At 39.8% G+C, this 15,655-nt stretch overlaps 3 protein-coding genes across 4 annotated transcripts; 1 reads left to right on the forward strand and 2 right to left on the reverse strand.

The window, feature by feature from the left end:
• Positions 1 to 861: 861 nt before the first annotated feature.
• Positions 862 to 4,528, forward strand: cib1 (calcium and integrin binding 1 (calmyrin)). The gene is made up of 7 exons (XM_077596163.1): positions 862 to 1,018; positions 1,242 to 1,276; positions 1,380 to 1,479; positions 1,581 to 1,734; positions 1,810 to 1,928; positions 2,003 to 2,091; positions 2,300 to 4,528. Exons 1-7 carry the CDS (start codon positions 968 to 970, stop codon positions 2,319 to 2,321), a joined length of 570 nt encoding a protein of 189 aa, XP_077452289.1. The 5' UTR covers positions 862 to 967; the 3' UTR covers positions 2,322 to 4,528.
• Positions 2,298 to 6,150, reverse strand: rccd1 (RCC1 domain containing 1). 2 transcript variants are annotated; one of them, XM_077596161.1, is made up of 8 exons: positions 5,833 to 6,150; positions 5,559 to 5,750; positions 5,269 to 5,434; positions 4,327 to 4,448; positions 4,141 to 4,248; positions 3,684 to 3,833; positions 2,832 to 2,861; positions 2,298 to 2,749 (listed from the first exon to the last, which is right to left on the reverse strand). In XM_077596161.1, the coding sequence occupies exons 1-8, from the start codon at positions 6,017 to 6,019 to the stop codon at positions 2,595 to 2,597; spliced, it is 1,110 nt and encodes a 369-aa protein (XP_077452287.1). In that variant the 5' UTR covers positions 6,020 to 6,150; the 3' UTR covers positions 2,298 to 2,594. The 2 variants fall into 2 exon arrangements, with proteins under 2 accessions (XP_077452287.1, XP_077452286.1); XM_077596160.1 differs by having other exon boundaries at positions 3,684 to 3,839.
• Positions 6,151 to 6,172: 22 nt separating this feature from the next.
• Positions 6,173 to 15,439, reverse strand: unc45a (unc-45 myosin chaperone A). Its single transcript, XM_077596159.1, has 20 exons — positions 15,288 to 15,439; positions 14,992 to 15,184; positions 14,423 to 14,598; positions 14,247 to 14,336; positions 13,975 to 14,142; positions 13,361 to 13,529; positions 13,059 to 13,229; positions 12,751 to 12,922; positions 12,356 to 12,656; positions 12,180 to 12,274; positions 11,955 to 12,096; positions 11,644 to 11,784; positions 11,429 to 11,556; positions 11,289 to 11,355; positions 11,084 to 11,197; positions 10,894 to 11,009; positions 9,984 to 10,101; positions 9,754 to 9,909; positions 9,370 to 9,672; positions 6,173 to 6,688 (listed from the first exon to the last, which is right to left on the reverse strand). Exons 1-19 carry the CDS (start codon positions 15,309 to 15,311, stop codon positions 9,385 to 9,387), a joined length of 2,829 nt encoding a protein of 942 aa, XP_077452285.1. The 5' UTR covers positions 15,312 to 15,439; the 3' UTR covers positions 6,173 to 6,688; positions 9,370 to 9,384.
• Positions 15,440 to 15,655: the final 216 nt, after the last annotated feature.

Here is a 15,655-nt window from a genome sequence, read left to right on the forward strand (position 1 = left end):
AGGCCACTTCAAACAGTAGTTAAAAGTAATTCAGACCAGGGTTGAATTTTCTTTTTTTCTGTATATATCTAGTATGAATCTGATGTTAATCTTTGTACAAGACTTTTGTAATTATTATGTACGAATAAATTTAATAGACGATCATTTTTAAAAAATTCCCAAGTGACTCGTAAACCACGAGCGTTAGGACAATGGATGAAATTTAGCAACTGTGCTGTTGGTGTTTTTACAGTTTCATTGATTATAGGGCATTTTCTTACTCAATTAATGGGGCACATATCCCAAAACAGCTAATGCAAAAAATGTTATTCCCTTTGCTGACTAGAGAATAAATGTGAATCATTTGAATTGAATTGAGTTGAATACTTTTATTGTCATTATACATGTACAATGAGATTTCCACAAAGTGCACAAATGACAACAAAAAAGACAAATAAATAATCAATAAAAAACAACAATAACTAGTAAATAAATAATAAATCATAATAAATAAAATAAAAAAAACAAATAAAGAAAAATATAATTACAAATAAAAAGCCAAATAAAATTCAATAATAAATAATACAAATCACGTGTACGTATATAGAAATATATATATATATATATATATATATATATATATATATATATATATATATGTGTATATATATATATATATATATATATATATATATATATATATATATATATATATATATATATATATATATATATATATATATATATATATATATATATATATATTCTTGCTGGAACTCGTAGTGAAGAGTTACTCATAGTTTCGTCTCGTAAAATGACGATTTGGTTTTCCATAATTATAGTTGTTTTGTTTTGGCATTTTGTAGTCTAAACGAGCATTTAATTTTGAGGCGTCCCTGACTTGTCTCAATGTGAGAACGATAACCGGAAATGAGGCAACAGTGTTTACAACAAGTGGAAAAGTTAAACATTGTTTAGAAACTACAACATGGGGACAACGGCGAGTCAACTCGGGAAGGACTTACTCTCAGAATACCAAGTAAATATCCTAATATAACATTTCTAAATACCGGCTTTTGTGTGCCGCTTGTCAATAGATGTCCTTATTTTTGTCCCACCCAGCAACGCTAGCCTACTTGAGCTATTTTAGCGTGCAGTAATCCACAAATTTAAAGACAAACACATAACCATGTTACTAATGCATGATGTACTTGCATGTTTGCCAATGTTTTTTTAATGTGTGGCGATTTTTCCATTTGTAGGAGCTGACATTTTTAACCAAACAAGAAATTCTTCTGTAAGTGATCATTTGTATGCCACTCGCTGTGTCTGCCTTGTACACGACGAGCTTCATATCGAAGTGCTCATGTTACACAAAATTGTGTTGTGGGTTCATATAGGGCACATAAAAGATTCACGGAACTACTTGCTAACGATGAGAAAAATATTCCGAACGCCAGGGTACCGATGGACAAGATCCTCACCCTTCCAGAACTCAAGGTAAAAAGCGACAATGTGTTGGCTGATGGTAAAGCAAGTGAAACAGGTACATATTATTACTAATCTGTCCTCACTCTTCTGCTTATATCAATATATTTCAGTCCAACCCATTTCGAAGGAGAATCTGCCACGTCTTCTCAACATGTGAAGTAAAAGACGGAAGTCTGACTTTTGAGGACTTTTTAGATCTTTTGAGTGCCTTCAGTGACTCGGCTACATTGGAAATCAAGTCCCACTACGCATTCCGTATATTTGGTAATGTATTTTGCAATAAGTTAGAATGTAATTGTTTTTTTTTTAATGTTAAAGCGGTCTCATTTGTCTCATAAGACTTCGATGATGATGGAACTCTTGACCGCAGTGATCTGGAGAAACTGGTCAATTGCCTGACTGGAGAGACCGACGACACGAGACTAACCTCTGAGGAGATGAGACAGCTCATCAACAATGTAAGTACGATCCTCTATTATAGAACAAATAACATACACTTATAATATTCCCATCTCTCCTGATTGTCATTTAGATTCTTGACGAGTCAGACATTGATAAAGATGGAACTGTGAACCTGTCAGAGTTTCAGCACGTCATTTCAAGATCGCCAGATTTTGTTAGGTAAGCATGAAACTATAATTCATTCACTGCCATTGATGGCGACAGATATCCAATCTATTCTAACTAAGAGGGCCGTTTCACTGCTTTAGTGCCAGTTCTCTCAGTTTAAATGGATTGCAGGTCTCACATCATCAATGATGGGCAATGAATTAAGAATTAGTTCCTTGGCCAAAACAGTTTACTCATTTTGAATCATTTTTCTCGACAGTTCTTTCAAGATTGTGTTGTGAAGACAGATAATTAAGCGCCTACCCATGTTTTAGTCAGTTATGTAATTTTATTTGCTTTAAATAATATATGGCTTTTACCTATTTCACTGATACATATGTAAATCAATGCTTTGTGATTTTTAAACGTCTTTTTATGTCCATATAAAGTTTTACAAAATCTATGATTTGAACTCTTTATTAGGAGTGTAGAAACTACTCCATTTGTATTTCAAGCCTGAAAAGTTAGATCACAGTCCACTCAAAGTCCAGTTTACCAATATGATTCCATAATATTTACGAGGTAGCTACTTCCTTCTTGACAACAGAAACAAATGTATTCCACGCCCCACATGTCACATCAACAACACGCAACTGTCGTTCCCTGAAGAACTCCACAAGGTAGGGCTCATCTGAACGGGAAGTCTCATATCCAAGCTGACCATATTGACCTGAGGAGGTAACAAGAAGGTTAGCATTGTTGTAAATTAAAATGCATATAATTGTTGCTAGGCTAACTCGAGTCAAACTCACCCCATCCCCATGTGTAGAGGTCACCTGCACCTAAAATGAGAGATTATATTGAGGACAGACGTCTAAAAATGACGTACATTTCTCGTAAGTTTATCTGCAAACCCATGTTAAAATTGTCTTGTGGGTTTGTGATGGTTAAACAATTTTTAATTTTATTGCAAATGTTTTCATGATGGTAGTTTTCCAAAGTTCATGCCATGGAAGTTTGAAGATAATTCACACCTTGATGATGGCGTTGAAAACTATCAACTGATACAGTTACGATAAACCAAATCATATTTTCCTCTGAAATAACCACTTTCAAATAAGCTTCTAAGGAAGAATTGCAGTAGTATCAATACAGAAATCGTTTGTATATGATCTCGCCAGCAATTGAAATTAAATTGAAAGAAAAAAATCTGAGTAGACTGTACCAGGTATTTTGATTAAACCTAATTGAAGTGGGTTTTCTCTGGGTACATCGGTTTCCTCTCACACCCCAAAAACATGCAGCGTAGGCTGGTTGAGCACTTTAAATTGCCCCTAGGTATTAGTGTGATCATAAATAGTAGTATGTCTTCTTGTGCCCTGTGATTGGCTGGCCACAAATTCAGGGTGTCCCCCGCCCGGTGCCCAAAGTCATCTGGGATAGGTAACCAGCACCCCCACCCCCCTTGTGAGGATAAGCGGTACGGAAAATGCATGACTGAATAATAGAATTGATGTTTCTATTTTATTCCAAAGATTACAAGGTACAACAGACATCTAAGTAAGAAAGTTGGTGACCACTTCTTAAAAACTTTTGGGACAGCCTTCTGCCTAACAATTCCAATAATTTAATGTGGAAACAGTGGAAGAGAGGGGATGTCTTACGTGTCACTGCAGCTGTGTGTCGGGAGCCACAGCCAACAGTCTTCAACTCGGATGATGGTGTGATGTCCACTAGTGCTGGGAAAGATTGTATTGATATAAAAACTTGTGTGTCCTTTTCTCCTTCTGGTTGAGCTCCACATGTAGGTAAATCTGTAACTTAAAACAGTTGAAAGATCAATGTTAATTTTAATATCATTTTGAAATTGTATTTTTGAAGACAATCCAGCTAAGGACATGGGTCTAGTACGTATATGTATTTGTGAGTACATATATTACTACTTAAATATTTTTGACCATATTGTATTATATATATTTTGGGTACGTGGACTTGCTGCATGTAACAGAATTTCATATTATGTTGCTATATCGTAAAGGATTTAAAATAGTGCCGCTACCTTGTATACTGCAATATTAATACTAAATATCATATTATATATGGGAATGAATTAAGACTAACCTACTGTTTCTTCACTAGTTTGATACTTTGGTGCCTTCCTCACGGCTCTTGAGGGAAGTCCAAGCTGGCCGCTCTCATTCCAGCCCCACACATACAGGTCACCCCCATCTGTCAATGTATATTATTTATACGTAGGCATACGTAAGTACACTTCATCAAACCAACATCCATAAACGATGTCCTTACCACTAATGCAGGCAGTGTGCCAACCTCCTGTAGCCACAAATATCATCCTCATGCCCCAAAGGGCTTCCACTACTTTGGGCTGCCCTTCAGATGAGAGGCTTCCATGCCCTAACTGACCATGACTGTTCAATAGCAGAAAATAATTAAATAAAAATATTGTGCTTATCAGGCATACCCAAATTCTATTGGGCCAAGGCACATTTTTTTTAAATAAAAATCAAATATTTTGCGGAGACAAGCATATCTTTAACATGTGCCCTTCTTCATATTAGAACAGTGTTACCCAATCAATGCGCCGTGGGAAATTACCTGCCAAGATGTATTATCATACATTGTAATAGTCTTAATATTACAAGATTAAAATTGAAATATGATGAACAATAAGCCTATATTGTAACATTACAAGGTTAAAGTCATGTTGATGCTTGTTTTCAACGTTACATGACTCAGATGTTGATTGGTTCGATGTATAATCTTGAGAGAAAAATAAATCGCCACATTACTTTATTTTTACATTATGTGAACCAGAAGTTGTTATGGGTCCATGGACTTCAACAAAAAGTAGATATTGAAATATGTTGATGAGCATGACTGTATACTGTAAATATAAGTGACAGAGTTTTAAATAAGAGGTTCAGATGGTGGTTTGCGATTATCTGTCCAAATATATCACCTAAATAAATATCAAAACAAATATGAAAACACTGTGCCATATAAATGAGTTAGCAATTTTCCAATAGTAATTTTTAAAACGTATCTATTTCCAATTATACAACAATCAATTGTAATCGAGTTCTAGTATCTAATTATGACAATAAGGTAGACCATAAAAGGGAATCCAATTTGATTGTTGTCATGCCTGTCATATTTTGGGTAATGTATAATAAACTATGCACATTGGACATTTAGGAAAAATGACAAAATGACAGGTGTGATTGATACCTGCCCAATCCCCAGGTGTACACAGCTCCAGATGCACTGAGGAGAACACTGTGCTTAGCACCCAATGCCAACCTGGTGGCCTTGAGGTGTGGAGATAATGGCCGGTAGAAGGGAGGTGTCATGGCAATGTAACCACCAGGGATTAATGGTAGATTGAAAGGTGAACCTGGAAACCATCAAAATAAGATCTCTGTAGATACAATTTGGAATGTACGTACTAAGACAAATTTCAACCAGTCCAGTAGATGGCGCTGTGACTACATCTTAGAAGTGGAAAACCAGCGATTTACCGGCACCATCGCACAAAGTTTTGACGTCCATGCTCCAAATAGGAATCTTCTCATCGCTGTCCAGGTCCCATGATTCAAATCTGTCCGGGAAAACTAGGATTACAAATGACTCTCCGACCACAGCGTCTGTGCAGCCTGTATCACAAATCCCACTCGGAGAGTTGGAACCCGCCAAGCACAAAGAACGACCACCTGGCAAACACAATGAGGCGGATAACGTCTTTATTGGAATAATATATTTCTAACTAAGTGACACGTCTCATCTGTCACTCACCATTCAAGTGAAGGGATGCTCTGCGACTCCAACTCGCTCGCAATTCACTCGATTTCTCACTTTTTTCGTCAACATGACACTTAATTTCTGTTGGCGTATACACAATGGAAGTGTCGCCGTCATTACCATCACGGTCACGTCCACTTATCTGCCCAAAGGCATTAAAGCCGAACCCGAACCAGCTCATTAGAACCGGACAACCCGCACAACGGGGCTTTGCCGACGGTTTACTGCTAACATCTCATCCACCCACAGTTGGACCCGTATTGCGCATGCGCTCACCCACAACTGTACCCTTATTGCGCATGCGCAATAAAATAAAAAAAATTCAGAGCAGCAATAAGGTCTCATTTTGTTGTGTATTAGTGTAAATATACATTCATATTTAACACCGCTCATCCTTGACGGGGTCGCGGGGTGCTGGAGCCTATCTAATCTGAAAGGCAGACTACAGCTCGGAGTTTTTGCTACTCAGTCTTAATTGTAAATAAATGGTATATTTGAAATAAACAGATGAATTCTTTTTACACAAATACATGACATCAAATTGTGTGACAAGACAGAGGAAAAAAATATGAAAATTGGACCATTATTTTTTTTCTGTGCATTAGTTACATAAAAATACACAATTGTGATGTGTGATAAACTACATTTATAGAAAACTCTTTAAAAAGTTGGTTAAAATGCTGGAAACTGCTAAATATCAGTTTTTAGTCACTTTCTAAATTCTTCTGGTCCTTTGTTTTAGGATGAAAAAATGCACGAAATTCAAACAAAACTTATGTTCACAAGCACAAAATTCAAACAAAACTGATGATCACACATAAAAACAAAAGCTTAGTGTTCATGGATATTCCTCTAATGCAGGGGTCTCGAACTCAATTTACCTGGGGGCCGCTACAGGCCGAGTCTGGGTGAGACTGGGCCGCATCAGGATTTCCACAAGAAAAGCACTGATAAAACTTTCCAACGTTATCAAATATCTTTATTTTTTAACAAAAAATAATGAATTAAATAAATTAACTTAAAGATGAATACAAAATAAATCAATCAGTAATATAAAACCAAATAATACTAATGAGCATACAGTAGATATACACTGGCTGGCTAAGTAGAGAAAATGAATTATTTTTATTCCGTTTCAAATGTCTGTATTAACAGCTCTTTAACCTTTAACTTTCTGAACTTGAATGGAACATTGAACATGAAATATTCTGAACACGGCTTCTTTTGCCTACTCCTTGCTGCTAGAGACCTGGCAGCGCTTCTTCTCACATAGTCACATTTGGCTTGAGGGAGGAAGCAGTGGAGACCCTCAGTAGAGCTTGAAGATGCTCATCAGTAAGTCTGGACCTGTACTTGGACTTATTGAAGTTCAAGGTGGAGAAGAGCTTCTCACACAAGTATGTGCTCCCAAAAAGGCACATGGTCCGCTTGAACCTTCGGGAAAGTTCAGGGAAGCTGGGGGTCAACTCTCTCAAAAATTGCCCAAGCTTGTCTGCTTCTCCACTCACCTCCCTGAACTTGGCTTTGAGTGCAGAGTTGCACTGCAGGTCAATGAGCTCCATTTGAAGCTCAGGATGGGCATCTTGCACATCAAAGGCGAAGGGGTCCGCAAAAATTTGAAATGTGGCTTTGTGTGTCTTGAAGTCTGCAAATCTGTGATCAAATTCCTCCTGTAGCTTCGAAATGGCCTCAACATACTTCTCACCACCAAATGGTGTGCCTGCATCCACGAGAGCCTTGCATGCTGGGAAATGGCAAAGGTTTGTCTGAGAGAGCTGGGCTTTCCATAACACAAGTTTAGTGCAGAATGCTCTCACGTTGTCATAGGCAGCACTGACAAGTTGCCCCTGGCCTTGTAGCTTCTTGTTCAGTACATTAAGCTCATGTGTGATATCAACAAGAAAAGCCAAGTCCATGAGCCATTTGGGATCACTTAGCACAGGATCAATCAACTCACAAACGGCGTAGCTAGCTTTGACTGCTGCATTACTGTCTTTGGTAGCCTTCTTGAAGAGATCCTGTTGCCTCAGAAGACGTGTTATAAGACTGGCAACCTGGTTGGCTCTCTCATCTCCCTGGTATTTTTCGTACTCCTCAGCATGTCTCATAGTACAATTACGTTTCAAATTGTATTCCTTGTGCACCGCAACTTTTTCAGTGTAAATGAGACACGTTGGGGTGCCCCTGTGTTCAACAAAGAAATATTGCACTCCCCACTTTTCTTGAAACTGTCTGTGCTCATCACCGACCTTTCTCTTCACGGCAGGCTTTGAAAGAGACATCTCTGGGGCTCTGTAATATGTTTTTCCACTTGGAATGAGTCTCGGGTTGATCTTTCACATTCAGTCACGCGGGTTTGTGGCGCATGTGCACTTTCGCTCTCCGTTTCAATCGCGGAGATGGCTACAGACACTGACACAGGCTGGATCACGGATCATAGCGCCTCATTCAGTTCTATGCTGAGAGCAGCGGAGGAGTGTGCGCGCCGAGCGGAGTGATCGGCCTCACGGCTTCTCCTCCGCCCAGCTGATTGGAGGAATGAATGAGTGAGTGAGCGAGGCACTGGACAGCCCGGCCGATGTCCCGCCCTCCAGAGCCGTATAACTCACCGTGATTGGTTCATTCAGCTCCGAACCAAAGTTCCCTCTAATTTTTTGTTGGTCTGAGCAGAAAGACAACCTCCCTGAGCGCACTGAGTACCAGTGTGAGCGACATCATCGGTACTCGGATGATTCGCCTAAAGACGTTTCGCCGACGGACGTTTGACAGACGGGCAGGTCGCCGAATGGACGTTCCGCCGAATGAACGTTCGGTGGAACGTCCATTCGGCCGAACGGAGGTTTCGCCGAAACGGGATTCGAACGCTCGCCCCGCCGGATCGTGTGTGTACAAGTTTTTCAACCTCGGCCCGCGGGCCATATACGGCCCGTTAGGATTTTTAATCCGGCCCGCCGCCGGTGTTGTCCAAATTATAGTAAAAATCAATGTTCGTCTACCATCAATGGCAGTCCGGGAATAAGCACTCTTGGGCAGGCAGATGTAGCAGAACCGAGCCGTAAAATGACAGCAATCGGGTCAATTCCATCCTAAAACAGCATTTAATGATTAAATACAAATACTGCATGATATCGCGATGGAGGCAAAAAAACGTCTATAGACGTCCATTCGCCAAACAGCTCAAAATGCTCTCAAATTCGGTCAAATCCAGCTGAAAACAGCGTTTAATGATTAAATACAAATACTAGCATTGCTCGCTATCGGCACACCAGTATCACACCTGCCACAAGCAGGTGCATGTCAATGTTCCCTCTAATTTTTCATGTAAAACATGCTGTAAAACAAGAAAAACATGAGTGGACAGAGCTACTGCCACTGGCTGCCACTTAAACGGCGCCATCATGGGGAAAGGGGTAAAAAAAAAAAAAAAAAAAAAAAAAAAAAAAAAATCGATCTTTCACATTAGGACGGGGGCCGCAAATTATCGTCCCACGGGCCGCAGTTGGCCCGCGGGCCGCAAGTTTGAGACCCCTGCTCTAATGGGATGATTCAGGCATAATTTTCTTGCAGCTCTTCCCTTTCCTCTCTATTCTTAATGATGCCGTACGCTATCGCCTTATCCAGGCAGTTCTGAGCTACTTTTGAGGCAGGTTCTGGCTCAACCTGCTTTCCCTTTGCCAAAACGGAAAGAATCTCTAAAACCTCACTCTCAATGAGTGTCTCTGCTAGACTTCTCTCAGCCTGCATCATGTTAAAGATAATGACGGCACCACGGTGACGCAAGTCAGATATTTCACTTAGTAGTAGTGCCTGCAGAATCTCTAGCCAGTGGGTGGTCTGAGGAAGAAAAACACACCAAAAAAAAGTCACAAAAGTGGCATGGATGTTTGCAACGTAACGGTATGGCACTAAGCTCACTGTTGTGATGATGTGAGCACAAAGCTCAGGCTGCTCGGCAGTCAGCATGGCCAGTGTTCCGGCTGCAGCTTTTCTCAACCTTTCATCGTCCTCACCACAGTACAGAACCAGCAGCTTAAGACGATCACTACCAGTGGAGAGGAACAGCTTCTGCACCTGGCCATAGACATTAGGTGCCCAAGGTGAATATCTATTTGGATATGTGTGTATGTAATGTAAGTGTGTCTAACCTCCGTGCTCAGGATGAGGTTACACATGCATTCTGTGGCTGCTGCTCGGACCAGGTCATGCTCCTCAAACATGTAGCCTTCAATTTTTGGAACAGCCTTCTCCTTTATTATCTTTTGTCTGGCAAGCAAAATATTTTTAAGATTAATTACAACACTTGACAAATATGAGGTTACGGCAATACTTCATCATTGAGCTATATTCAACCATAAAAAGTGAGTAATGGTGAATTATTTAAAACAGTCCTTCAAACGTCTGTTTTATTTATGACAGTTTGTAGCCGTTACTCTACTGCAGGGGTGTCAGACTCGGGTTGGTTCGCGGGCCGCGTTAACGTCAACTCGATTTCATGTGGGCCGGACCATTTTAGATAAAAATCTAGATTTTTTTTTAAATAAATGGATTAAAAGAAGTGGATTAAAAGCCCTGAATATTCAGTTTTTTATGGATCTAAAACAATGTTTATTTTAGCTTTTTTTTTAAAATATTTTTTTTAGATTTTACAAAATGTTTTTTGAAATAAAGACAGAAAAAATGGATTAAAAATTACAATTATTGATTTAAAAGGGGGAAACTCAGGAAATTTAATATACATCTATACTCTTCATTTTAATTTGATCCTAAAACAGAAAGTCGGCACTCATGATTTACTTTCCCGGGCCACACAAAATGATGCGGCGGGCCAGATTTGGCCCCCGGGGCACCACTTTGACACATGTGCTCTACTGTATTAAAAAAAAAAATCAAATAAATTTTTATTTAAAAAAAAAATATATCTTTTTTAACTCCCACATTAACAAAAAGATTTCACTTCTGTAGAATCTTAAAAAAACAGTAGCTGCCAAGTTATATCTTGGAGAGTGCATTTTTCCATTCCAATTTCTTAGAAAATACTTTCCCCTTGAGGCCAACCTGAGTCTCTCGCTGATTCCGGCCAGGTTGGTCAAAGCCATGAGTGCCTCAAAATTCTGTAGCAGGGTGCAATGAAGATTTAAGAGACTGACAAGTGGGCGGACAACCTCATATATCTGAAACAAAAACACATGAGTGGTGACTTTAACCAACAAAATACAGCTTCAAAAGTGGCATCAATTTATTTTACCCTTTCTCCTGGGAAGGCAATCTCTGGATTGGATGTAATAGTAATTTTGGAAAGTGCTTGTGCTGCTTTTACTTTTCCTGCATCGGTGTTTTCAGATGCTAGTGGGATGAGAGCCTGGTGGGAAACAATCAGTCTATATTATTAGATTGCAAGAGACTCTCAGGTATATGCACTTAAATGATGCAATCTACATATATGGTTGTACCTTTCCCCCACCATGTGCCACTACTGTGCCTCGATCTTCTTGTCTTTCCACCAAAGCCAAAAATACTCTGCCATGAAATGGTATAATAGACATTGAGCAAAGGGGTGAAACAATAGGCAAAATAAAATTGAAATTCATACCTGGCGATACATTCTCTGCAAGCCTCTGTAAGAGCAGGACTTTCATTTTTGACCATGCATACTAATGCAGAAACCACTCCAGCTTCCAGCAACTTTATTAGTCTCTTATTTACATAGGAAGCTGCATCCTGAAAGCACAAACAGTTACATGTACAGCCATTTTGGATTTCATAATCAAACTGATATTCATCTGGAAAAGAGTATTGGAGAGGTACCTTAGGGTGCTCTTCGGGGACGTGCTGCTTTGCATACTTTGCCAGCTCGAGCATCTGAGGATCAGGTTTTTCCACCTCATAGCTGTTAGTGCAGTTCACCAGAGTGGATCCAACTGCAAAGAGCACGGTTTTGTCCTCAGACTGCAATCGTAAAAAGAAAACGATGTTACTGAGGGTAATCCCAAACAGTTTGGTACTTGGTATATACTTCTAGTACTTTCACTATTAAAAAAACTATACAACTGCGTGATTTTTCACAGGGACATTTTCCCTAAAAGTTTTCCGATGCAAAACATCCTGACAAAGCAAACCTTGGCAAGTTCAAACATGGCCTGAAGAGCAGTCTTGTCTTCAACCAAGTCCTCTTTCACATCCGCATCAAAGGTGAGATAGGCCAGACCTTCCACTGACCACCGACGGGATGTTGGGGGTAGAGACTCATTACAAAGCCACCTAACAGAGAGGTATCCATCAACCATCATTTAGCTGTTTTTACAGTAACACTTGAGTCCAACTCATTTGGGGAAAAAACTTACTTCCTGCACTGTTTGGAGAGCTTTAGTGTAGATCCTTCAGCAAACTGTTTCATGCTAAAATCTGTCCCTCCAGCTGATCCAAGTTTGCACAAACCCTAAAAAAACAACAACCATGAGATTGCAATTTCTGTCCATATGTTTCCAGATTTGCACATCTACAGCTAAGGCTGTCTTACCACCAGGGCTCTGACACGTATCCTGTCATTCTCACTTTTCTTGTAGAGGTCCTTCAGAAGTGTTACACCATTGGCTGTGATAAAGGAAGCCCTCTTAGCTTTACCTGCTGCATGAATAAGAGCCTCCACTGCAACCTGCTGGTGAATTACATCTTCAGAGGCACACAATGATATAACTGCATCCATCATTCCTGACATCTCCAGGGTTTGGTTGCCAACATCACTTGGGCCTTGGAGGAGTACAGATACAGTTTGGATGGCTCGCAGCTTGCCGTTAAGGCCTGTCTGGTTGAAATGTTGTCTAAAAAAATGAACATAATATTTGATAGGGGAATTTTAGGGAGTCATTTTGTCACTAGTTAAATTATTTTGAGAAAGCCCGGTGACCAACTCACCGGACGTAGTCTTCACATAGTTTGTTGAAGTTCTCTCGCTGTTTGTCACTTTGAAGATCATCATAAAGTTTGGTAAGCAAAACTGAGCAGCTCATGTGGGAGTTCTCTGTAAGTGCTGGTCCTTCTGAGAGCTCAGGCACTGATGCAGCCACCTCCAAAATCTTCTTCAGCCCTGCAAGAGGAATTAACAGTAATTGGTCTGGATCCAGACATGGCACTATAAATGCCAAGTTAATCTCTGAGATGGCATCAAGTTTCCACTTGTAAACCAAATAAAATAAAATAAAAGTCCTTGAGCGCCAACCTACCCTGGTCTATCACCCAGAGTGTCAGGGAGTTGTCTGGATTCTTTACGGATTTGCGGGGTACTTGTTTGACTAAGAGATTGATGGCATTATCTCTGCCTGGTCCTGATACATTGGATGCTGGCATCATCTCCAGCAGGTGGCGAAACATTGAGCGAATCTCCTTAGATGGTTCTATAGTAAAATGGATAAAGTTAACAAAATCCCTGCTGGGTTTTTTCAGCTAAAATATAAAGTAAAATTCCAAGAATCATGAGAAGTATTGAATGACACCAAATATGAAAATGACTGGAATCCAAACTCACCAGGAAGTATGGCTTCTTCTTTGCCCCTGATCTCCCTTGTCATGCCTTGTGTGAGAGCGTCAAACATCACTTGCAGCAGGTGGCAGGTTGCAAGAGAAACAGTCGGTCTTCCCAATCCCATTACTGTGCAGAGTTGCTCCATCCCAAGCTCATTCACGATTGCCATGGTCTAAGTTAAACCATACAAACCAGCATTAAGAAAAATCAAAAGGCAAAATCAACCGGGATTTGGTAATGTGGAAAAACATTAATTAATTTTAACAACTTCAAAGTATATAGTCAAAAGAACACCAATGCAATGAAATGTTATCAATTGTATCATGCAATTTAAATTACAGGTCAATCCCACACAATGTTTGGATTGGGATAGTGAACAAACTGCCAGTGGGGCGGGGAAAAAAGAATTATTGTAAACTAAGGTAGAATAATTACTAAAATACATTGCTCAGAGGGTAGCAAATAAAGCCAGAGTTTAGTTAGTATGTGTACCTCAGAGTCAATAAGTCTTGAGTTTTTTTATATCAGCCCAGGCTGACCTGTGTGGAGTTTGTATGATTTGTTTCAATGCTTTTGTACGCTAACTAAGATTGAAGAAAGAGAAATATGTTGTTTACTCTGGACTGATGCTCTGTGCACAAGCCAACCAGAGTCCTTAGAGCAGAAAGGACAACATCCTCCTGCTTTGACTGAAGGAGTTGGTGTATCAACTTCACGCCATCGTTACGGAATATCTGCTCTGCTCCGGCATCTTCTCGGGATAACACCACTAGATTCTGGGCAGCCTGAAATCAGACATTTGACCAGATTAGTACGTGGGCAGTACACAACACTACCGTGGGAATTAATTCGTATTCAGCAGAATCTCGACTGGGGAAAATAAACCTACCTTTTGCCGGTCAGAATCTTTTACAGATGCATCTAGGAGAAGGGAGAACATCTGTTGCACTCGTGCATCTGTTGAGTTAAGTTGTATCGACTAACAGGATTAGAAAAAAAAGGTTGATGAGCGGGTCTCCTTTAGGGAAAGCCATCCAGAATATCCACAAATGGGAATTGCATTACCTTTTGGTGAATTTGTGCTCCTAGTTGTCTGAGCAGTTCTTGGAAAGCTTGGTTTTTGGGCTCAAGCTGGGCACATTTCTGCACGTCTAGAAAGGCCTGGTCAAAACGCCCAAGTTTTTGAAAAGCCTGTGCCCTCCGAAACCTAGCTTTCACATCACTTGGGTCAGTTTCAAGAGCTGAAATACATAAATGTAAAAGGTAACTGTGCACTTGGACACATGGGACATTTGAATATGTTCAGCTGCAAAATCTAATGACATACACTGATGTCATACATTAGCAGAATGATCCTAGTTTCTTCTTTTGCAAAGACAATACCAGGCATTCTGAGCATTAAATACACACGAAACAGTCTAAATGAGAATTATATTATTGTTAAAAAATAAATAAATAAAAAATCTTAGATGTTGGCCAAAAGGAAGAGATGCACATCAAAGGATATATATACACACTGTACGTTAGGAAAACTCAAATCCTATTTACACGTTTTATAGCGTCTATTTAACAAAAAAATGAGATGAGCATTTCTGATATTATCCCGGGAGCAATAAATTATACATATATCTTACATTTAGAGGCATCCGTCTCTGCTTTGCTATAATCCTCCAGTTTCAAGTAGCATGCAGAACGATTGCGGTAAAGTACAGCAGTCTCTTGTCGGTTGTCACTCAACGTCAGCGCTTTAGTGTAACAACACAGAGCCCCCTGCAAGTCCCCAGCTTTAAACAGGTTGTTTCCTTTTTCCTTGAGAGCTGCAGGACCCTGGAAGGAAAAAAAAAGGACGGATCCAAAGATATGAATTCAAGCTCACTATCACAGAAGCGCCTCGAGAAAATACCCATTCAAGGATGTGTTACATTTGTACCTTTTCTTCTTCTGTCTTACTCATGTTTACGTTGATCCACGCTGCTACGCGTTGGTCGGCAATTTAAATCGAATCGAATCACTAACAATACTGGCAAAACCCGCTAACTTCTATTAAACTGCACTTCCGCGTGTCAGAGTGCGAAATTCTGACGTAGCCGATCCATGACCACGCCCCCTCACTACGCTGCATTACCCTAAAAGGAGCGCCCATGAGACAAGTCTTGTAAATTGTATATGTATATTTTACATTTAGACAATGACAGAACTGTGCACCTCCCTTAAAAAATAAATAGTCTTATACGTGTTTGACCCATCATCGCCTTCATTTCATAACAACAACCATATATTGCTTATTTTCCTGCTTGC

This window comes from Stigmatopora argus, chromosome 3 (assembly GCF_051989625.1).
Source record: "Stigmatopora argus isolate UIUO_Sarg chromosome 3, RoL_Sarg_1.0, whole genome shotgun sequence".
NCBI classification, from domain to species: Eukaryota; Metazoa; Chordata; class Actinopteri; order Syngnathiformes; family Syngnathidae; genus Stigmatopora; species Stigmatopora argus.

Bases quoted from the DNA above. Each gene is read 5' to 3' on its own strand.
- cib1 (XM_077596163.1), top strand. From the start codon at position 968: ATGGGGACAACGGCGAGTCAACTCGGGAAGGACTTACTCTCAGAATAC. The intron at 1,480-1,580 runs GTAAAAAGCGAC...AATATATTTCAG, and splicing joins TCACCCTTCCAGAACTCAAG to TCCAACCCATTTCGAAGGAG. The intron at 1,929-2,002 runs GTAAGTACGATC...ATTGTCATTTAG, and splicing joins TGAGACAGCTCATCAACAAT to ATTCTTGACGAGTCAGACAT.
- rccd1 (XM_077596160.1), bottom strand. From the start codon at position 6,019: ATGAGCTGGTTCGGGTTCGGCTTTAATGCCTTTGGGCAGATAAGTGGA. The intron at 5,751-5,832 runs GTGAGTGACAGA...TGTGTTTGCCAG, and splicing joins AGCATCCCTTCACTTGAATG to GTGGTCGTTCTTTGTGCTTG. The intron at 4,249-4,326 runs GTAAGGACATCG...ATACATTGACAG, and splicing joins GCACACTGCCTGCATTAGTG to ATGGGGGTGACCTGTATGTG.
- unc45a (XM_077596159.1), bottom strand. From the start codon at position 15,311: ATGAGTAAGACAGAAGAAGAAAAG. The intron at 13,230-13,360 runs GTGAGTTTGGAT...ATTTTACTATAG, and splicing joins AGAAGAAGCCATACTTCCTG to AACCATCTAAGGAGATTCGC. The intron at 11,198-11,288 runs GTACAACCATAT...GTTTCCCACCAG, and splicing joins TGGCACATGGTGGGGGAAAG to GCTCTCATCCCACTAGCATC.